The sequence below is a fragment of the Amaranthus tricolor genome, chromosome 1, assembly GCF_026212465.1.
Source record: "Amaranthus tricolor cultivar Red isolate AtriRed21 chromosome 1, ASM2621246v1, whole genome shotgun sequence".
Taxonomy (NCBI): domain Eukaryota; kingdom Viridiplantae; phylum Streptophyta; class Magnoliopsida; order Caryophyllales; family Amaranthaceae; genus Amaranthus; species Amaranthus tricolor.
Genome location: NC_080047.1, coordinates 2,432,503 through 2,451,707, shown reverse-complemented (window position 1 = coordinate 2,451,707; position 19,205 = coordinate 2,432,503). Strand labels below are relative to the sequence as shown.

General features: G+C 34.0%; 3 protein-coding genes across 4 annotated transcripts; 2 read left to right on the top strand and 1 right to left on the bottom strand.

Annotated features, from left to right (window-relative positions):
- The first annotated feature begins 461 nt into the window (after positions 1–461).
- On the top strand, positions 462–5,482 carry LOC130798753 (chloroplast protein FOR GROWTH AND FERTILITY 2-like). Its single transcript, XM_057661854.1, has 2 exons — positions 462–1,304; positions 4,388–5,482. The coding sequence occupies exons 1-2, from the start codon at positions 1,020–1,022 to the stop codon at positions 5,216–5,218; spliced, it is 1,116 nt and encodes a 371-aa protein (XP_057517837.1). The 5' UTR covers positions 462–1,019; the 3' UTR covers positions 5,219–5,482.
- A 1,122-nt stretch (positions 5,483–6,604) lies between these two features.
- LOC130798742 (CDP-diacylglycerol--inositol 3-phosphatidyltransferase 1-like) lies at positions 6,605–12,171 on the top strand. Of its 2 annotated transcripts, XM_057661844.1 has the most exons (11): positions 6,605–6,976; positions 9,070–9,158; positions 9,257–9,341; positions 9,459–9,508; positions 10,042–10,081; positions 10,586–10,630; positions 10,724–10,789; positions 10,875–10,989; positions 11,077–11,133; positions 11,218–11,316; positions 11,772–12,171. In XM_057661844.1, the coding sequence occupies exons 2-11, from the start codon at positions 9,098–9,100 to the stop codon at positions 11,829–11,831; spliced, it is 678 nt and encodes a 225-aa protein (XP_057517827.1). In that variant the 5' UTR covers positions 6,605–6,976; positions 9,070–9,097; the 3' UTR covers positions 11,832–12,171. The 2 variants fall into 2 exon arrangements, with proteins under 2 accessions (XP_057517827.1, XP_057517832.1); XM_057661849.1 differs by lacking the exon at positions 9,070–9,158 and having other exon boundaries at positions 6,832–6,976.
- A 222-nt stretch (positions 12,172–12,393) lies between these two features.
- On the bottom strand, positions 12,394–15,889 carry LOC130798734 (chloroplast protein FOR GROWTH AND FERTILITY 2-like). The gene is made up of 2 exons (XM_057661836.1): positions 15,376–15,889; positions 12,394–13,321 (listed from the first exon to the last, which is right to left on the bottom strand). Exons 1-2 carry the CDS (start codon positions 15,658–15,660, stop codon positions 12,491–12,493), a joined length of 1,116 nt encoding a protein of 371 aa, XP_057517819.1. The 5' UTR covers positions 15,661–15,889; the 3' UTR covers positions 12,394–12,490.
- Between the last annotated feature and the right edge of the window lie 3,316 nt (positions 15,890–19,205).

The window sequence follows — 19,205 nt, the reverse complement described above, 5'->3', positions numbered from 1 at the left end:
CATATATGATATAATTAATTACACAAAATCAAAAGAAAATAGGAATTCTCCCTTAAGAATAGTATAGGTCTAAGTATGATGATGATAAACTTCAAATTTACTTTAATTAGTACTAATTAAGGAAAGCCATAAAGGCTCTAAGCCTACAACTTTGGGGGTGTTTGATACATGACTTTTGGCTAAACTTTTTAATTAGCTTATTGGCTGGTAAAACAGCTAAAAAAAGTGTTTGGTAAATGGCTTTTAAAGTCGTTTAAAAGCTAACTTTTAAGCCAAAATGAAAAAGTTGCTCCAACTAGCTTTTTTGGTTGGATTTTGGCTTGTTGACTCACTTTTTCTTTAATAAACAGCCAACAGCCAATATTCAAATAACCAAACATCTCCACAAAAAGCTGGCTTTTTGAGCTAGCTTAAAAACCAACAAAAACAGCCAATATTTTCAGCTAATCTAACAAGCCAACTAAAAAAGCGAACCACCAACACTCAATTGACAAACATTTTATCTTTAACCAATCTATAGTCGGTCAATCACCAAACTCGCTCTCCTCCAATTTCCCTTCTTTCCTCCTCTTCTCCACTAAATCTCCCACTCTACATCATCTATTTGTTTTTTCTCTTAAATCTGTCATAAAACTTTTATTTTCAATAAATTTCATACGAAACGCAACCGGAATTTTAAGAGGGGCAAAGAGCGTATGATGATGATTACCTTTTAATTTAATTAGTCAATCCTATTAAGAATGTCAAAACACATTTCTTGTTCTACACCTAATTGAGGAAAGCCATAAAGGCTACAACTTTATCTTTAACCAATCAACAATTACCAAGTCACTCTCCTCCCATTTCTCTTCTTTCTTCCTCCTCTTCTCGACCAAGTCTCCCTCCTTCCCTTTTTTCCTTCCTATTACAACGTAAACCCAATTTCTTCCATACATTTCCTCACTTTTATCTCCATTTTTTGTGTTAGGATTAGGATAGACAAAGCAAGTAGGGGGAGAAAGAGGATATAAAACAAGAATATGGAAAGACTAATTTGCTCATCAACACTCCCATCATCTAAATTATTGAATCATAAATCCTATTTCCCACAAATTAGCCGTGTTAAATCCCGGGAAAATGGGGTTTTTCTTCCTCCATTAACCGAGTCTTTTCGATTCAACTTTGCCCCCTTGAAACGCAGCCAATTACAGTTGCGGGTTTCTTGTCTTTCCAACCCAGTTCATGACCCGTCGATCATTTTTGACCCACTTAATCCAAATGGATCTTCACTGGATTCTTCAAATAACAATTCTAAGTTACAAAAGGTATGCATTTTGTTGCTCCCAATTTCTTGGATATTTTGTTTGTGTCTATTATAGAAAGATTGGAACTTTTCTATAGATTTGTTGGGATATGATTGTTACGTCGTGATATGCGTATCAAGACTTCAATTGAGTCAAAGTTTCCTGAATTTAGTGTAAATAAATTTATTGGCGATAAGGAAAATTGGAACTTAGAGTAGAGGATGAGGAAGATTGAAAAGATGGAAATGATATGAAGAATTTAGTTTTAAAGATTGAGATTGTAGAAAATCGAAATGAGTGGAGAAAGATAATCTATTGGTTCATATACCCGACTTTAATTTTGGGAGATCAAGGGTTTGTCATTGTTGTTTTTCTTTCAAAATTGAATTTTGCTTTGATGGTTAGATCATTTAAATTAAGGAAGAGACTTAAGAACATGACAATTGTATGCAAAATCAGACCTTTATGAGATTTTTTGTTAGTCTGTTTTGAGGGGTAGGCAAATTATGAACTACCCTTTAATGGGCTGTTTAATCACTAGATTATTTTAACTAAAATAACCAGCTGATTTTTTTGGGTTAGGGTTGAATATACTTGTGCCCTGGAACATGATAGTTAGATTTACTCTTTTGGGATTTTGAGGTAACATAGTTATGGTATATGATGGATTCATGATAGAACTCCAATTATTATGAAGGGTTTTCTTAAGAAAATTACTTTAGATTGTTGATTATGAGGTGTTGCAATAATGAGACAGTTAGCCTATGAGGTTTTTGCCTTTTTGGGATAAGATATAAAGGCATATGGATTAAATATTTGAATGCCTTATATATTGTGGTATCTTTTGCACATAGATGGTGAATTGGGATAATTAGTGATGGTGTGAATGAGCAGCTTCAAGCTTGTGTTGCAGAGTGGCGTGAGATTTACCTTATCTAATCTGCTTTTTGATTCACTGTATGAGTCCCGAAATTGTTTTAATTCACTAGTTTTGGTTCGCAATTCGTAGGGATTAGTGAATTGGGTAACATTGATTGTTAAAGTAGTCGTAGATGCGCTTATGCAATAGCTTCAGGTTAAGGTTATTGATTGGAATCTTTGAGGAAACATGAGATCACTCATAACGCTTTTTGAGTCATAATTTTTTAAGGAAACATGAGTTTTGAGGGGGAATATCCTCTTTATTTTAGTGTCAAGATATCTGATCGGTTTTGAGAATTGACTTCGCTATGGAATGTTGGAAACTCCAAGTTGCTCTGATTCTTTTTTTGTTTCTTTGCTTTTGAGAGCGAGAGATGACTTTTATAGCTGCATTAGCAAAACAATCAAGAAGATTCATTGTAGGACTTTGTTAAAGCCATATGGAGTTGTTGACAAAGTAAGGTATTACAATCTTGAATCTAAAGGGTGAATCATCTTTAAGGATATTAGACTTTTTTTATATGTGGGGTTGGAAGGTACTACAGTAGTGAATTTGTTTTGCAGGTCTAACAATTTGGAGACATAAACAGAGACTTGACCTCATTCATGGGATTTGCATGACTTTTTGTTTTCTATTTTTTAATACTAATATGTAGGAATGTTAAGTGTATTTTTCACGGACGTGTTTGAAACATATCGTAAATAGTATGTTTAAAAACAAAAATGAAACCTTTGCCATTACTGAACAATTAGCCTTGAGTTCAAACAAGCTCTTTTGCGCATAGTTAGACTTCTTCATGAAGCAATATGTCGTTGGCAATGACAATGAGGAGCCTTGATGCTTCATTACTACACTAATGCGTGGGTCTCATGCGGAAATGTTGGTTTAGTTGACAGAATGAGTGAGATTAGAGACAGAAAACTGTGGTGTCATCTCACTAGAGTCTAGAAATACAAGTTGAGATATGGGTAGATAAGATAGTGTGTTTGTGTCTTTTTACCTTTTTGCTATTGCTTTGCATCTGGGATGCAACTCAATTGGAAAATACTTATCATGAGTCTGTTTCATTGAGCTGGTTTTGTCATGATTTTTCCCTTTTAGCTTTAATTTGTTACCATTGAAAGCTAATGGATAGTTAATTATAGCCGAATAAAAGTAAAATCTTAGTGACGATTTTGCACCTTGATTTATTTGGTTCTTGTTGCTAACCTCATATTGTTGGAATTTAGACTTTGGCATTGTTGTGGATAGTTAATTAGGCTACAGATTTTCAATTTTCAAGAAAATTTGTGAAATTTAGAGCGATGTGGAATTTTTGAGATTAAGGCTTTGACATTGTTGATATGTGGTTAACAAAGCTTGTTAAGATGTTTTTTTTTTTTTCACTTAAAAGGGAAAATGATTTTTGAGGATGTCTAGCGCTTTTTTTCCGAGGTGCTAGAAGTGACTAAAGTAATGAATTCTTTTGTCAAGCCTAGCAAATGAAGTTATACAAAGTACGAGGCCTGACGCCCGAAACTCATTCTTCTGATTTTTTGGTTCCTATTCTTTACTTTTTCATTCTAATTTTATGTGTGGGAATGTAAAATGCTTTTTACATGGATTTGGTTCAAACATGATTTTTTTGAGCATCTTGAGCAATATAGTTGATTGTCGTAAAACAAAATTAGAATATTTCCCATTCTAGAACAATCAACCTTGAGGTCAACGACATTTTTATGCACGTAGAATCCTTCTTCGACCGACGTTTCATTGGCAATGAGCTGTTTTGAGTCTTATGACGATTTACATACTACTCCGAATTCTGATTACCGGTGTTTCATGTGAAGTGCTATTGATCGACTGTACGAGTGAGTTTAGAGATAGAAAGTAGTGGTGCCATCTCATCAGGATTATGGGCTAAAAGTAAAAGAAGATAACATTGCATACATGTGTCTTTTTCAACCTTTTGTTTGTTTTTTTCAACCTTTTGTTTGTTGGGCATCATGATGATCAACCTGTCTGAATGATCTAGTTTGTTCTGCTTTTTCCTTTTAACTTTATTTCTTTACCATTTGGTGTATGAAACTATCCTTAAAGCAGATATATGTGGCTATGCCTTATTGCTATACCTAGTCGTCCTTAGTGCCTTACTGATGTTTGGAACCATTGTACATACTGATGTCTGTGCATCTCTTTTCAGGCAGTTGCTGCTGCAAAAATTGTTTTACTTTGTGCTCTTACTATGGTTATAATAAACCCAGTTCGCAAATTACCCGCATTAGCAAGCTTGCAAACTGCGACTGCAACTGGAGGTGCTGTTGGGAGAGGCCTCCTTCGCACTGAAGTATTGAGTAGTGCGTGGACTGGTTTCTTTGCTGGTTGCTTGCACACATTATCCGGTCCTGACCACTTGGCTGCTTTAGCTCCTTTATCAATTGGCCGTTCTAAAATGGAAAGTGCGATTGTTGGAGCCCTATGGGGGTGTGGCCATGATGCCGGGCAAGTGATTTTTGGCTTACTCTTTCTTCTCCTCAAAGATCGTCTCCATATTGAAATAATCCAAACTTGGGGCACTCGAGTGGTAGGCTTAACTCTCCTCGTTATTGGTGTCATGGGTATTAAGGAAGCTTCAGAAGTCCCTACCCCTTGTGTTGCGTTAGAAAATGGGGAGTGCGATGTTAGTGTCTATGAATCCGTTGAAACCCCTCTTGTCGGCAAGAAAAAGAAGATTGGATTTGCAACCTTTGCCACGGGGATAGTACATGGGCTTCAACCCGATGCCCTAATGATGGTTCTTCCTGCCCTGGCTCTGCCCTCGAGATTGGCTGGTGCGGCATTTTTATGTATGTTCTTGGTTGGGACTGTTGTGGCAATGGGAGGCTATACCGTATTCATTGGATCTTGTAGCGAGGCATTGAAAGATAGAGTTCCTAGAATAACTGAGAAGCTCACTTGGGCTGCTTCTCTGGTAGCTATCGGCCTTGGATTAGCCATCATCTTTAGTCAATCTTTTGGGTTTAGTTTGTATTAATTAGTTTATAATATTTTCATGAAGATTTTGGATCGTAGATTAATTGTCCACATTGAGCATTAGAAAGGATTTTCGGAATCAGCAAATTGGTTTCCTGATACAGATTTCATTCTAAGTTTCTATTGTTCGTTTTACAGCAATTTGCTCCATTCCACATTTAGCATTAGTTTATAACCTTGAACTGTGGTACTTTGTATCTTTTGAGCTCCAATGGCCATAAATGTATGAATATTTCATTCGTAAATGTGGGTATATTTTGAGTTACTTCCGTGACGCAAGGCTACAAATCTTTCAGAGCTTTACCTTTATCTGAGATGAAGTTTACGATCGTAGCGTGCAAGTAGGAAATGTGACGAACAACACTCTTATCGGACGATAAGATTAGTGTCTAAGAGCATGAGCTGTGAAGAAATGAAGATTTCATAAAAAGTGGGGTACGCATGAAAAGTATAAGCTCGTAGTTACAACAGCAAAAAGCTACACATTGTAAACGTAACCAAGGCATGGAGCAAGTGATTTCACCGACATAATTCTATGGCACGAAGTGTTTTTTTTATTAATTAGTATTCTGCAGTTTAAAAAGTGGTGGGTACATTTAGCAATTTCTATGAAACAGAGAAAATATTATACGGCTATTGCACGAATAATGACTGGGCGATTAGGTTGGACTGGAGGGTAATAGGTAAAAACTAATTTTTTTTAAAAATTTTTTTTATCAGTTATACTTTTTAAATACATCAATTTTGATGTTAAGCCTTATAACTTTAAATTTATTAATTAGTGACCGCAATAATAGTATAGTATATTAATTAATTAATATTATAATACAATAACTACTTTACCACGTGTTGCCTCTACAATGAGAGTTGAGAAGCTCTACTAATTTGCCACATATCAGCTTGATATTAATATTTGATTATTCAGTAGTTGTTTAAGCTCTTTCAAGAAATAAATTGAATATTATTTTTAAATTTTACTTTTATTTGCTTGCCCATGAACAATAATGTAATCCTTAACTATTTAAAACCTAATATTTTATACAATAATTTAATTTTAATAGTTTATTAGTGATTCAAACTTTAGAAAAATCATTCTTAAAATTAGTTACAATACTAAAAAAAATTTCTATCTATACAAAATACAAATTCTACTAAGAATCACATTAAAAATACTATGAATAACGTTAGTTATAGAAAAACATAAATTATATTTTTTTAATTCAAATCAAATTAGAAATGAAATAAAATATTTAAATATTAAATAGGAACATCAATAATGAAAAAGTTTAATTCAAAGAAATTTTTTTTTTGCTTTTTTTGAATCAACGAAATAATTTAATATCAATCAAATAAATTATAACATTTTTATTATGCTAAGAATAATTATCAAAAGAGTTTAATTATTATATATATTAAAAGTTAAAAAATCTCGTGATATTACACTAGTAAATTATATAATTAAGCTGATTAGCTTAATCTCATATATAAGTCCTACGTCGTTGAACCATGAAGGCCCAATCATTTTAGTCCACAAGCCCAGATATAAAAATCACTTTTAGAAGCTCACAAAGAAAAAGCCCAGAAAACTTATGACTTTATTCAAAAGACATTAATATTCTTCCATTGATTCCAAATTTACATGTGAATGCCACTCAATACCCAAGAGATTGAAAACTTGTTTTGCAATCTCATTTGTAAATTTGGGATCAGTTCATCATCATCTGTTCACTTTTTCTTTGTCCCATCAATCAATTCAAAGGTAGGATTACCCATTTTCTCTTTATTTTTTCTTTCCCTTTGTATCGATTTATTTTCCCTTTTTTTCTTTTTGTTGATTTTTGTTGGGTATGAATTTTTTGGGTCAATTGCGTGTAAAGATGATGTCGTTATCATTCTTCTATTGAATGATTTCGTTATCGAAAATCTCAATTTCTACAAATAGTATAGTATGTGGAAAATTTTGTTTCTTGATCGTTTTATGTCTTCTTTGACTATATTCCTGTTACTTTCAAATGAGTGGTGGTTGTCATCTTTTCATGTATTCAATTTATTGCTTCCTTGATTATGTGGTTTCATACTGCAAGTAATTGGCAATTTTTGTCAAAGAAGGACAAATTTTGAAAATTTTTGGGTTCAGATATAGTCCAAGGAATGGACTTTAATTGGATAAGGATATTGTGTTGGATTAAAAAATGGGTTCTCATGAGGTGCATGGATTTTCCAATTTTGTGGGTGATGTTAACAGTTTGTGGAATTTGAGGATTTTGTTATTCTTAAGCAAGGGGATTGAAAGCTATAGAATGAGTAGGGTTTTAGCTTTAGGGTTTTCCATCAGGTTTCAAGTACTGTATTGTGAGTTAAAGGAAAGCTGAATGAACATAATGACCATCATCATCATCATCTTACCCGGTATATATCGCTCATATGAAATGAACAAAATGATATAGTATGATATAACAACATTCCATTAACCCTCATTGGTATTCAATGGGTTCCATCTATAGGGTCTTTGTTAATGATAGCAAATATGTTAGTTTTGGTTGATCATCGGTAGAAAACATCATTTGACTCCACATTATAAGAACGATATATGATGATGTCTTTTTTTCATTTCTATGCATCTATTATTCGAATCAAAAACCCGTAAACTTGGAGTTGAATTGGGGATTTTACTTTTTATCGGGTAATAGGGTACAATGGGGGTTGTGAAAATCATCTATTATCTTATCTATAAGAGAACTTGAAACTAATGGGACGAGTGGGCTTTTAATTGAGGTGTGTCTGTGTGTTCCATGGGTGCATAGTAATTGAGTTCTTGACTTGAACCATAAATGACTGCTCGAGGTTTTTTGTCTGTATTTGTGTAGAAGTGTGAACTAAACAAGCATACAACCCGTAAACTTGACTTGATTTAGTGTTTCACTGGGATTTTTAATCACGAGTTTGGAAAGGGTTTCTAGAATTGAGTTGGTGATCCTCTTGGAAAAGTTTCTAGAATTGGGTCGATGTTTTCATAGTTATTCTCTTGTGCTAAAAGAGCTGTGAATGTTTTTAAATTTTATGAGATACAGTGAGTGGGTTGGGTATGTACATTGGAGTAGAAATGCTCATATATCTAGGCTTGAGCCGAAGGTGGATTGTAACTGAAGGATGTGCCCTTATGTAATAATCCTGGGTGCATGACAATGGAGTTAATGAACAGGTTAATGAATGAAGTGAACAATGAATAACTGCATGTGGCTCTTCACATTTTCATATATTTATCAAATGTGAACAAATAGTCTTTGAATTAGATATATCTTGACTCAATCAGTCGTATAATGAGTGTGCCTCATGGTTTTGATTGGTTTATTCGGCTTTAGTGTTCAATGATTGATGAGTTAATTTTTGTTTTTTTAATGAATTGCTTGTGTACGTATTACGTAAATCTTCTGGTTGAGTAATTATCCTAATGATATTATGCATATGAGTACTTGTTAGCTTAGCTGTGTTGCTTGCTATGGTTGTATCCAAACCTAAATACAACCTCTTTTGAATTCCGCATTGTTCACCACATTTTCTTTTCGACCTCCTTCAAAAGTACAAAAAAGCTTATACAAGGTATTTAGTAATTTACAGCAATATCTTGTACACATCCGAGTGAATATCAGCAATTTTCACGAGACACAGTGAGTTTTATGTTGAGACACTGAGTGAATATCATTGTATTGTTTTATGTTGAGAGAGCCTTAAAATACTTCCGTTTTCATTCTCTGCTCAGAAGGTTTGATAATACGCATCCGCAGCTGATGCACGTTACTGAATGTATATACATTTCTTGGTGGTATTGACTGATAGTTGCAACATTTGTAGATCATACGATACAATTTTGTAGAGAAGAATGGCAGATAAATCAAAACCTAGGATGTTAACAATATATTTATATGTACCTAATATCATTGGTGAGTTTGGCGCTTTGTCTTATAATATCTCTTTGTCATATTCTTTCGTTTTTGCGAATTTCCATGTTATGCATTAATTTTGCCGTATGGTAATGCAGGGTACATTAGAGTATTAATGAATTGCTTTGCGTTTGCAATATGCTTTTCTCATAAAGGTGTTTTCTCCGTTCTATATTTTGTAAGGTAATTTCTATTCATATCATATTCTCCTTTCCATATGGATGCATTATGATTTTCCATGTTTTGATGACTGATCTAAATCTGGATGCTTAAATATATACGACCTCTGTGTGTTTGCAGCTTTGTATGTGATGGTATAGATGGCTGGTTTGCTCGTAAACTCAATCAAGGTATTACCACTCTACTAACAAGCTCTTCTCGAGAGTGGTTTGTATTAGATGTGATGTGGCAACTTAATGTTGTTGTAATGTGGAAAGATCGAGAAATAACGGTCTTTTCGGTAATCAGTACTAAATGGTGGGAATATCTCTTGACAAATTTAATGGTCATGCTTATTCTCTTTTAAAAATTTTATTTTCTCTACAAAATTCATTCTATTGCATTACTATTTGAAAATGTGCTATTAGGTGATAATGGAAAATTGTAAACAGAATACTTTTTTATGATCAAACTTTCATTACTGTGGGAACGACATGATACATATCATAAAAATTTACATTACAAAATAATTTTCATTACCACCAATTAGTACCGATAACCAAAAGGGCTGTAAGAGTCTAATTTAGTTCTTATTGGAATCAGAAACTTGTTCATAGGTTTGCGTAAGCGAAATTTGAAACTTTTCTAAAGCTAAACTTAAGAAATCTGAATTAAAAGGTTTATTCTTATATCATAACTTTGATTCTGCCAATTTTCTCTCCAGTCTCAACTTTTGGTGCTGTTTTGGACATGGTGACAGATAGGTCAGTCTTCTATTTCCCATTCATGTTTTCTTGACTGTAAATTTCCCCTCCTGTCCAAACTGATCGCCCAGCCATTCTTCGTGTAATAGACGTACAATATTCCCTCTGTGGCTCTGTCTCATAGAAATTGCTGCATTTTTCTATTAGGGATGTCTCACTTAAATTGTTACATTTCTATTTTAGGTTGTCCCCACCACTTTTTATAAATCTTATACACATATTTTCTCTCTTCTAATATATCCATACAATTCAAATTTTATACACTACATGAATGTAGCACTCTCTATGGGACGGATGACTATTAGCTTTGACGTTGTGATTACCCTTTTAAATTTCATTTCTGAATAATTTACTGTATTGTTTTTCTCAAGCCTATCAATTTAAATGACTTTCAGAAAAATTATTGAATTTTTAATGCATGGAAATTCTCTTAAAGGTCTTAAAACTTGAGGAAACTTGAGTTATCATTTCCTTGCAATGACCAAGTCTTTCTTTAAATGACAGGATAAGCACAGCTTGTCTCCTAGTTTTACTTTCCCAAATTTACCGGTAAATTTCAAATTTCTCAATTTTTTTTTCATACTTGGTGCTTATTTCCTTTAATGCATAAATATGGATTAGATCCTTGTGCTCATTTTCCAGACCTGGCTTGGTTTTCTTATCATTACTTGCGTTGGATATTGCAAGTCATTGGTTCCAAATGTACAGGTATTATGATCTATCGGTATAACACTCTCTTTAATCTATATTCTTTTACTTTTGGTTTAGTTCATTGGCGGTTTCCTTGGTGTAGTACTTTCTTGTCGGGAAAGGTTAGCCATAAAGATGTTAAAGATAGCTCGAGCTGGCTCTTCAGGTTATATTACGGGAACAGAATGTTTATGGCATTCTGTTGTGTCTCGTGTGAGGTAATCGGACTTTGTTTTGCATTCGTAAGTTGGTACGATTCTTAACATTTAATGATTATCCTACTAACGTATGGATCGAATGTTTAGGTTCTTTACATAATCCTTTTTCTCCTTGCGAAGAGCCAGAATGAAGATTTGCTTAATGTGAGACTCTACAATTCTGAAATATGGTACATTTGTCATGGTTTTGGGAATTCTTACCTTTCCAAACGCACTTATTCACTACAGGTTATAGTTTCTTCTGGAAGACAGAGTTTGGCTCTCTTTATTCTAGAAGCTCTGGCTCTATTTGGATGGGCGGTTAAACAAGCCGTCAATGTAATACAGGTAACTATGTGAATTCTTGTCTTCGCTTCTGTAACTATGTATCGTGATTTGTGATTCGTGATCGATAGAACGTTATATATTCTTCTTTGATTAGGATTCAAAAGTTTCTTAAAATTTTATTTTTCACTATATTGGATACAACTAATCTGATATTTGAGATCACGTTGTATTGACGATCATCTATTTTTATGGGTGTTTGGCAAAGTTACAATTTTACATGCGGTGTTCTACGTTCTACATGACAACATTACTAAATTGAGGTATTGGACCCCTTTTTAGCCCTAGGTAAATATCTATCTTGCCTAGGGTCAGAAATGGCCTTGACCATGTTATTTTCTTGGTGAAATCACTTGCTCCGTGCCTTGTTACCTTTGAAATGTGTCGCTTTGCTTTTTATAACTACGAGCCTATACTTTTCATCCGTAACCCCCCTTTTCCATTCCTTGTATTTCCAGCTAAAGACCGCAGCAGATGCATGTGTTCTGCATGACATAAACTTGAAGCAGAAGTCATAAATCGGTCACATTTCATATGCTCCAATCTTCTAAATACTCTCATTTGAGCGTGATGATGCGAACAACTGAACGGGGACTATCGTCTTATCAGGAATGCTAACATGAACTTTTTTCGTTTCTACACGAACAACTTTCCTTCATTGCCAATAGGACTTTCGAGATTTACCATGAAGAGTGTGCTTGTGGACAAGAACCTTGGTCGATTATTAGTTTGATGCTAATGTAATGTTCTCATGTTATGGTAATTAGTGGTCATAAAGAAATTACACAACTTACACTTGTATCACATCTCATGTTTCAGGATCATTCTTCAGAAGAATTTAGGCATTTCAACCATAAATTTTGGCGATTCTTTTAAAAGTATGATATGAAGCATACTTTTAATCATTCGGATTTTCTTATGGAAGTTTTTATGTAATCTTCATTTCTTCTCACTCTTAGACACTAATCATGTGTCCGGTAAGTATGGTTCGTTTCATTTCCTACTCGCATGCTAGGAGTGTAAACATTCGTCTCAGATAAACTAACACACAAGAAATAGAAACTATGTATGAAATCTGTATCAGGAAACCAATTTGCTCATTCCGAAATCCTTTCTAATACTCAATGTAGAAAAATAATCTACCATCCAAAATCTTCATGAAAATATGATAAACTAATTAATACAAACTAAACCCAAAAAATTGACTAACGATGATAGCTAATCCAAGGCCGATAGCTACCAAAGAAGCAGCCCAAGTGAGCTTCTCGGTTATTCTAGGAACTCTATCTTTCAATGCCTCGCTACAAGACCCAATGAATACGGTATAGCCTCCCATTGCCACAACAGTCCCAACCAAGAACATACATAAAAATGCCGCACCAGCCAATCTTGAGGGCAGAGCCAGGGCAGGAAGAACCATCATTAGGGCATCTGGTTGAAGCCCATGTACTATCCCCGTGGCAAAGGTTGCAAATCCAATCTTCTTTTTCTTGCCGATAAGAGGGGTTTCAACTGATTCATAGACACTAACATCGCACTCCCCATTTTCTAACGTAACACAAGGGGTAGGGACTTCCGAAGCTTCCTTAATACCCATAGCACCAATAACAAGGAGAGTTAACCCTACCACTCGAGTGCCCCAAGTTCGGATTATTTCAATATGGAGGCGATCTTTGAGGAGAAGAAAGAGTAAGCCAAAAATCAATTGCCCGGCATCATGGCCACACCCCCATAGGGCTCCAACAACCGCACTTTCCATTTTAGAACGGCCAATTGATAAAGGAGCTAAAGCAGCCAAGTGGTCAGGACCGGATAATGTGTGCAAGCAACCAGCAAAGAAACCGGTCCATGCACTACTCAATATTTCAGTGCGAAGGAGGCCTCTCCCAACGGCACCTCCAGTTGCAGTCGCAGTTTGCAAGCTTGCTAGTGCTGGTAATTTGCGAACTGGGTTTATTATAACCATCGTAAGAGCACAAAGTAAAACAATTTTTGCAGCAGCAACTGCCTGAAAAAGAGAAGCACAGACATCAGTATATATAGTATGCAACGTTAGCTTCTTAAACCTTAAACCCATATTCCTGATGAGATGGCACCACTACTTTCTATCTCTAAACTCACTCATGCAGTCAATCGATAGAACTTTCACATGAAACGTTAGTCGAAGAAGGATTCTATGTGCATAAAAAAATGTCGTTAACCTCAAGGTTGATTGATTGTTCAGGAATGGGAAATATTCAAATTTTGTTTTACGCCAATCAACTATATTGCTCAAGACACTCGAAACATCATGTTTGAATCAAATCCATGAAAAAAGCATTTCACATTCCCACACATGAAATTAGAATGAAAAAGTGAGGAATAGGAAACAAGAAATCACAAGAATGAGTTTAGGGCGTTAGGCCTCATACTTTGTATGACTTCATTTGCTACACATGCCAAAAGAATCCATTACTGTGGTCACTTCCAATACCTTGGGATAAAAGGGCCCTACATCCTCAAAAATCAATCTCCCTTTATGTTGGAGACTAAAACATGTTCACGTCGCTTTATATTTCACAAATCTTCTTGAAAATTTAACATCTCTATCCTAATTAACTATCCACAACAATGTCAAAGTCTAAATTCCAACAATGAGGTCAGCTACATATACCAAATAAACCAAGGTCCAAAACTGTCTATAAGATTTTACTTTATTCGGCTCCGTACAAAATTAAATTTGTCACTGCTATCCATTAGTTCAATGGTAACAAATTAAAGCTAAAAGGGAAAAATCATAACAAAACCAACTTGATGAAACATACTCATAATAAGTAATTCCCAATTGAGTTGCATCCCAGATGCAAAGTAATAGCAAAAAGGTGAAAAGACACAAACGCACTATCTTATCTACTCATATCTCAACTCGTATTTCAAATGAGATGACACCACAATTTTCTGTCTCTAGTAAAAGAAGCATCAAGGCCCCAATTGTCATTGCCAATGACATATTGCTTCGTGAGGAAGTCTACCTATGTGCAAAGAGCTTGTTTGAACTCAAGGCTAATTGTTCAGTAATGGCAAAAGTCCTATATCCTTAAAAATGATTTACCCTTTAGATTCGAGATTGTAATACCTTAATGAACTTTGTCAACAACTCCATATGGCTCTAATGAAGTCATATGATTAATATTCATGATTCACTTTACATTATGCTAATGCAACTATAAAAATCATCTCTCACTATCAAAAGCAAAGAATAAAAAATCAGAGCAACTTGGAGTTACCCATTTTCCATAGCAAAGTCAATTCTCAAAACCGATCAGATATCTTGAACATGAAAATAAAAAGGATATTCCCCTTCCGATTTCATGTTTCCTTAAAAAATTATGACTAAAAGCATTCTGAACAAACTAATGTTTCCTCAAAGATTACAATCAATAATCTGAACCTAAAGCTTCTACATAAGCACATCTACGACTACTATAACAATTAATGTTACCCAATTCACTAATCCCTTAACTAATTTGCTTCTCCATAAGCACATAAGAAAATTAGGTAAGGGTTGTTCATAATTTTCCTACACCACAAAACTGACTAACAAAATATCTCAAAAAGGTCTGATTTTGCATACAATTGTCATGTTCTTAAGTCTCTTCCTTAATTTCCATGATCTAACCATCAAAGCAATATTCAATTTTGAAACAATAACAACAATGTCAAACCCTTGATCTCTAAAAATTGAATTCGGGTATATGAACCAATAGACTAGTGGTCATACACATATATTATCTTTGTCCGCTCATTTCGATTTTCTTCAGTCTCAACCTTTAAAACTAAATTCTTCATATCATTTCCATCTCTTCAATCTTCCTCATCCTCTATTCTAGTTCAAATTTTTTACTTTCCTTACCGCCAATATTTTTATTTACACTAAATTCAGGAAACTTTGACTCAATTGAGGTCTTGATAAGCATATCACGACGTAACAATCATATCCCAACAAATCTATAGAAACGTTTCAATCCTTTTATAATAGACCTAAAGAAAATATCCAAGAAATTGGGAGGAATAAATGCATACCTTTTGTAAATTAAAATTATTATTTGAAGAATCTAGTGGAGACCCATTTGGATTAAGTGGGTCAAAATTGATCGACGGGTCAAGAACTGGGTTGGAAAGACAAGAAACCCGCAACTGTAATTGGCTGCGTTTCAAGGGGGAAAATTTGAATCGAAAAGACTCGGTTAATGGAGGAAGAAAAACCCCATTTTTCCGGGATTCAACACGGCTGATTTGTGGGAAATAGGATTTATGGTGCATTAATTTAGATGATGGGGGTGTTGATGAGCAAATTAGTCTCTCCATTTTCTTGTTTTTTATCCTCTTCCTCCCCCGACTTGCTTTGTCTATCCTAATCTTAACACAAAAAATGGAGATAAAAGTGAGGAAATGATGGAAGAAATTGGGTTGATGTTTGTAGAAGGGAAAAAAGGGAAGGAGGTAGATTTGATGTAGAAGAGGAGGAATGAAGAGAAATTGGAGGAGAGCGAGTTGGTGATTGTGGATTGGTTAAAGATAAAGTTGTAGCCTTTATTACTCTACTTAATTAGGTGTAGAACAATATATGTGTTTTGACTTTCTCAATAGGATTAACTAATTAAATTTGAAGTTTTTTTAAAAGGATTTAAATATAAAGTTTATCATCCTCAAATTCAATATTTCCGCTCATAATTATTCACTTAAGACTAATTTCATTCTAATAAAATAATATTTTTTTTTGTCTTTCTCATAATTCACTTGTTGCATTTTGTATGAAATTTATAGAATATGAAAATTAAGTTGGTGAATAAGACAAAACAAAATAGATGTTAAAAAAGAGTAACTAAGATTGAGAGAGAATAAAATTATGGACGAGAAATATAGAGTGTCCATTGCCAAAAATGAAAAGAGTGTAATATATATGGACAAAACTAAGATAGAAAGTGATGTAAATTGAGATAGACAAAGTGAAAGTAATTCTTTGTTCTCTTTACTTGCACAACTCGAAACACCATGTCAATACACATTGTTAACTATTAATATCTCTACTTTATACGTAAGCAAAAATTATAAAGGAGAAGATAAATTGAAAATTTTCACCTTGAGGTGATAATTTAAAATTTTCAGTTCGGCTAATCCTAGAAAAATCCTATATTTACATTTGTTTTGTATAAAGGATTTTGTGGCTTTAACAGTCAGGTTTTCAAAATAAAAAAACGATATTAAAGAAATTTGTAGGTCAAAAGTTTAAAAGATAAGTGAGAAATAGAATTTTAAAAACTAATCACAAACACATGAGATTTTTAAAATTATAACTTTACATTATTAAAGTTAATTCATTGAAACTATTATATATTGAAATAAGCTAATAAGATTTCATATGACTATATATTTTTTTAATGTTAATTTCTTAACAGAGGTTAAAGTAAAACTTACAAATAGTGTAAAAGTCAAGTATTTTAAGTGTAAAGAAATACTTTGTTCAAACACTCTATATGACCTCTGAACACTCTAAATCGCCCTCTAATCCTAGAGTTGAATGAAGGAGAATAAGTGACTAAGTGAGAAGAGGAGAGAAATAGAGATGGTCAATGGTTATTAAGAGCAGGAGGTTAGGTTTCTCTGTCTCTAACAGATTGTCACATTTTTCTTTTTAGTATGTCTCTTTTATATTACTACACCTACACTATCCTTTTATAAAAATGTCCCACAACTTTTTTTATTCTTATTCATACATTTAACTCTCATTTGATATCATCTATATAATTCAAGTAGTTTTATTACATAATCTTTGTGCAATATACAATTGTGCCAATAAAGGGATTACAATATAAATGATTTGATTGACGAGAAAAATGTGATTAATTCAATAATAACTATAATTGGTTAGAAGTTGATCCAAATAAGTATGAGTTTGAAATGGATTTAGCTCATGATATTTTTATTGTGCAATTTTTTTAATATTTTATTTACAAGTACATGCTCCATACTCCTCTCTCTTTATCCACTCTACTTAAATCACATTATCTAAATCATATTCTTTAAATTTAGGATTAGTACATATTATTTTATTATGCATTAAGTCCATACGAAATCAACTAGCCAATAATAATACTTTCTCCGTTCCTTTTTGTTTGTCTATCTTACTTTTTCACGTATTTCAGCATAAATTTTGAGTCTCGATATGTCATAGAACGCAATAAAAAATTGTAAAAATTATATATCAAAATTTTTTGCATCAAGAAAAATCAAACAAGATCCCACATGAATATATTTTGTCATCAATATATACTTTAAAAATCAAATTTAAATTTTTTCTCATAAAGTAGAAAAATTTAAAGTGAATAAACAAGAAGGAATGGAAAGAGTATTTGAAAAGGTGATTTTAAAATTTTGTTTGGATTTTAGGGGGTGTAGCAGCAGGCCTTTTTTGATATTTGGGCTTCAATAATTGATTTGTTGTTAGGTTTTTATGGGCTTGTATTAAAGGCATTCTTATGAATTTGAGGCTTTTGTCAGGGATTATAATTCCTTTGAAGTAAAGGCCACATTGCCATCTCACATGATGCATTGTTCAAGAGAATATGATTATCATCATCATCCTATCCAATGTATTCTACTCATTGAAAGACTATGGGCTGGGTCTGGGGAGGCAAGAACAGTGGCAACTCATACCCATAAAGAAGAGCGCTCCAAAGGAGTCCCCCAGCTCGCAAAAGATAAAGAGACGTAACTACACAGGAAAGATAAATTAAATGCCTATAAATAAAATAAATAAGTAGAACCAACTACAAAAAAAAAACATAAAAACTAATAAAAAAGGAAACGAGAGAAACAAGAGGGCAAGAACACTAAAAGGTAATCTAAGAGGACATCAGTAATCTAAAACATGAATATGGCGCCTACAATTACCCCTATTCCTAGTCAGGCCCGCAGAGAGGTTTAACTCATGCAAGTCAACATTTATTTGCTCATCCCAAGTTCTCCTGGGTCTTCCTCGACTCCTCTTACCCTCTACTATAATGCTTTCTTCCCTCCTCACAAGGGCGTCGAAAGTCTTTCTCTACACATGTCCAAACCACCTCAATCTATTTTCGCGCATTTTTTCAGAAATAGAGGCTACCCCTAGTTTGTCCCTAAACTCTTGGTTCCTAATTTGATCCATCAATGTGTGCCCACACATCTACCTCAGTATACGCATTTCTGCAACTTTTAACTAATGTTCAAAAATCTTCTTTACAGGCCAACATTCGGTCCCATATAGCAGAGCAGGTCTGATTGTCGCCCGGTAGAATTTTCCTTTTAACTTGCTTGGGAATTTCCTATCACATAGCACTACAGTGGTTGCTCGCCACTTGAGCCAACCCGCATGTATAAGATGATTTACATCTCCGTCAATCTCCGGAAAAGGCTCTGTTATCCCCACTGGTGTTTGAATGTTAGTCGAAACTCTGTCATACATATCCCATATAGCCTCAATGTACATTGAAGAAATACCTCTAGCCTTGAGGCTATCCCAGATGACACGTCGTGGTATGCTATCATACGCTTTCTCCAAGTCAATGAACACCATATGTAGATCTTTCTTTCACTCCCTATATTTCTCCATCAGTCTCTTCAAAGCATGAATTGCCTCAATGATTGACCTTCCTGACATAAAACTGAATTGGTTCTCTCTAATTATCGTTTCCTATCTAATTCTCCCCTCTATCACTCTTTCCCACAATTTCATTGTGTGGCTTAGAAGCTTGATACCTCTATAGTTCCCACATACTTCCGCATCGCCTTTGCTTTTAAACAAAGGTATTAGTGTGTTATTCCTCCATTCTTCTGGCATCTTATGTGTCCTCAAAATAATATTAAATAGGTTA

Coding starts and splice junctions, on each gene's coding strand:
- LOC130798753 (XM_057661854.1), top strand. CDS start 1,020: ATGGAAAGACTAATTTGCTCATCAACACTCCCATCATCTAAATTATTG. Junction 1,305..4,387: donor ACAATTCTAAGTTACAAAAG/GTATGCATTTTG, acceptor ATCTCTTTTCAG/GCAGTTGCTGCTGCAAAAAT.
- LOC130798742 (XM_057661844.1), top strand. CDS start 9,098: ATGGCAGATAAATCAAAACCTAGGATGTTAACAATATATTTATATGTA. Junction 10,082..10,585: donor TTGGACATGGTGACAGATAG/GTCAGTCTTCTA, acceptor TTTAAATGACAG/GATAAGCACAGCTTGTCTCC. Junction 11,317..11,771: donor AAGCCGTCAATGTAATACAG/GTAACTATGTGA, acceptor TTGTATTTCCAG/CTAAAGACCGCAGCAGATGC.
- LOC130798734 (XM_057661836.1), bottom strand. CDS start 15,660: ATGGAGAGACTAATTTGCTCATCAACACCCCCATCATCTAAATTAATG. Junction 13,322..15,375: donor ATAATTTTAATTTACAAAAG/GTATGCATTTAT, acceptor TCTCTTTTTCAG/GCAGTTGCTGCTGCAAAAAT.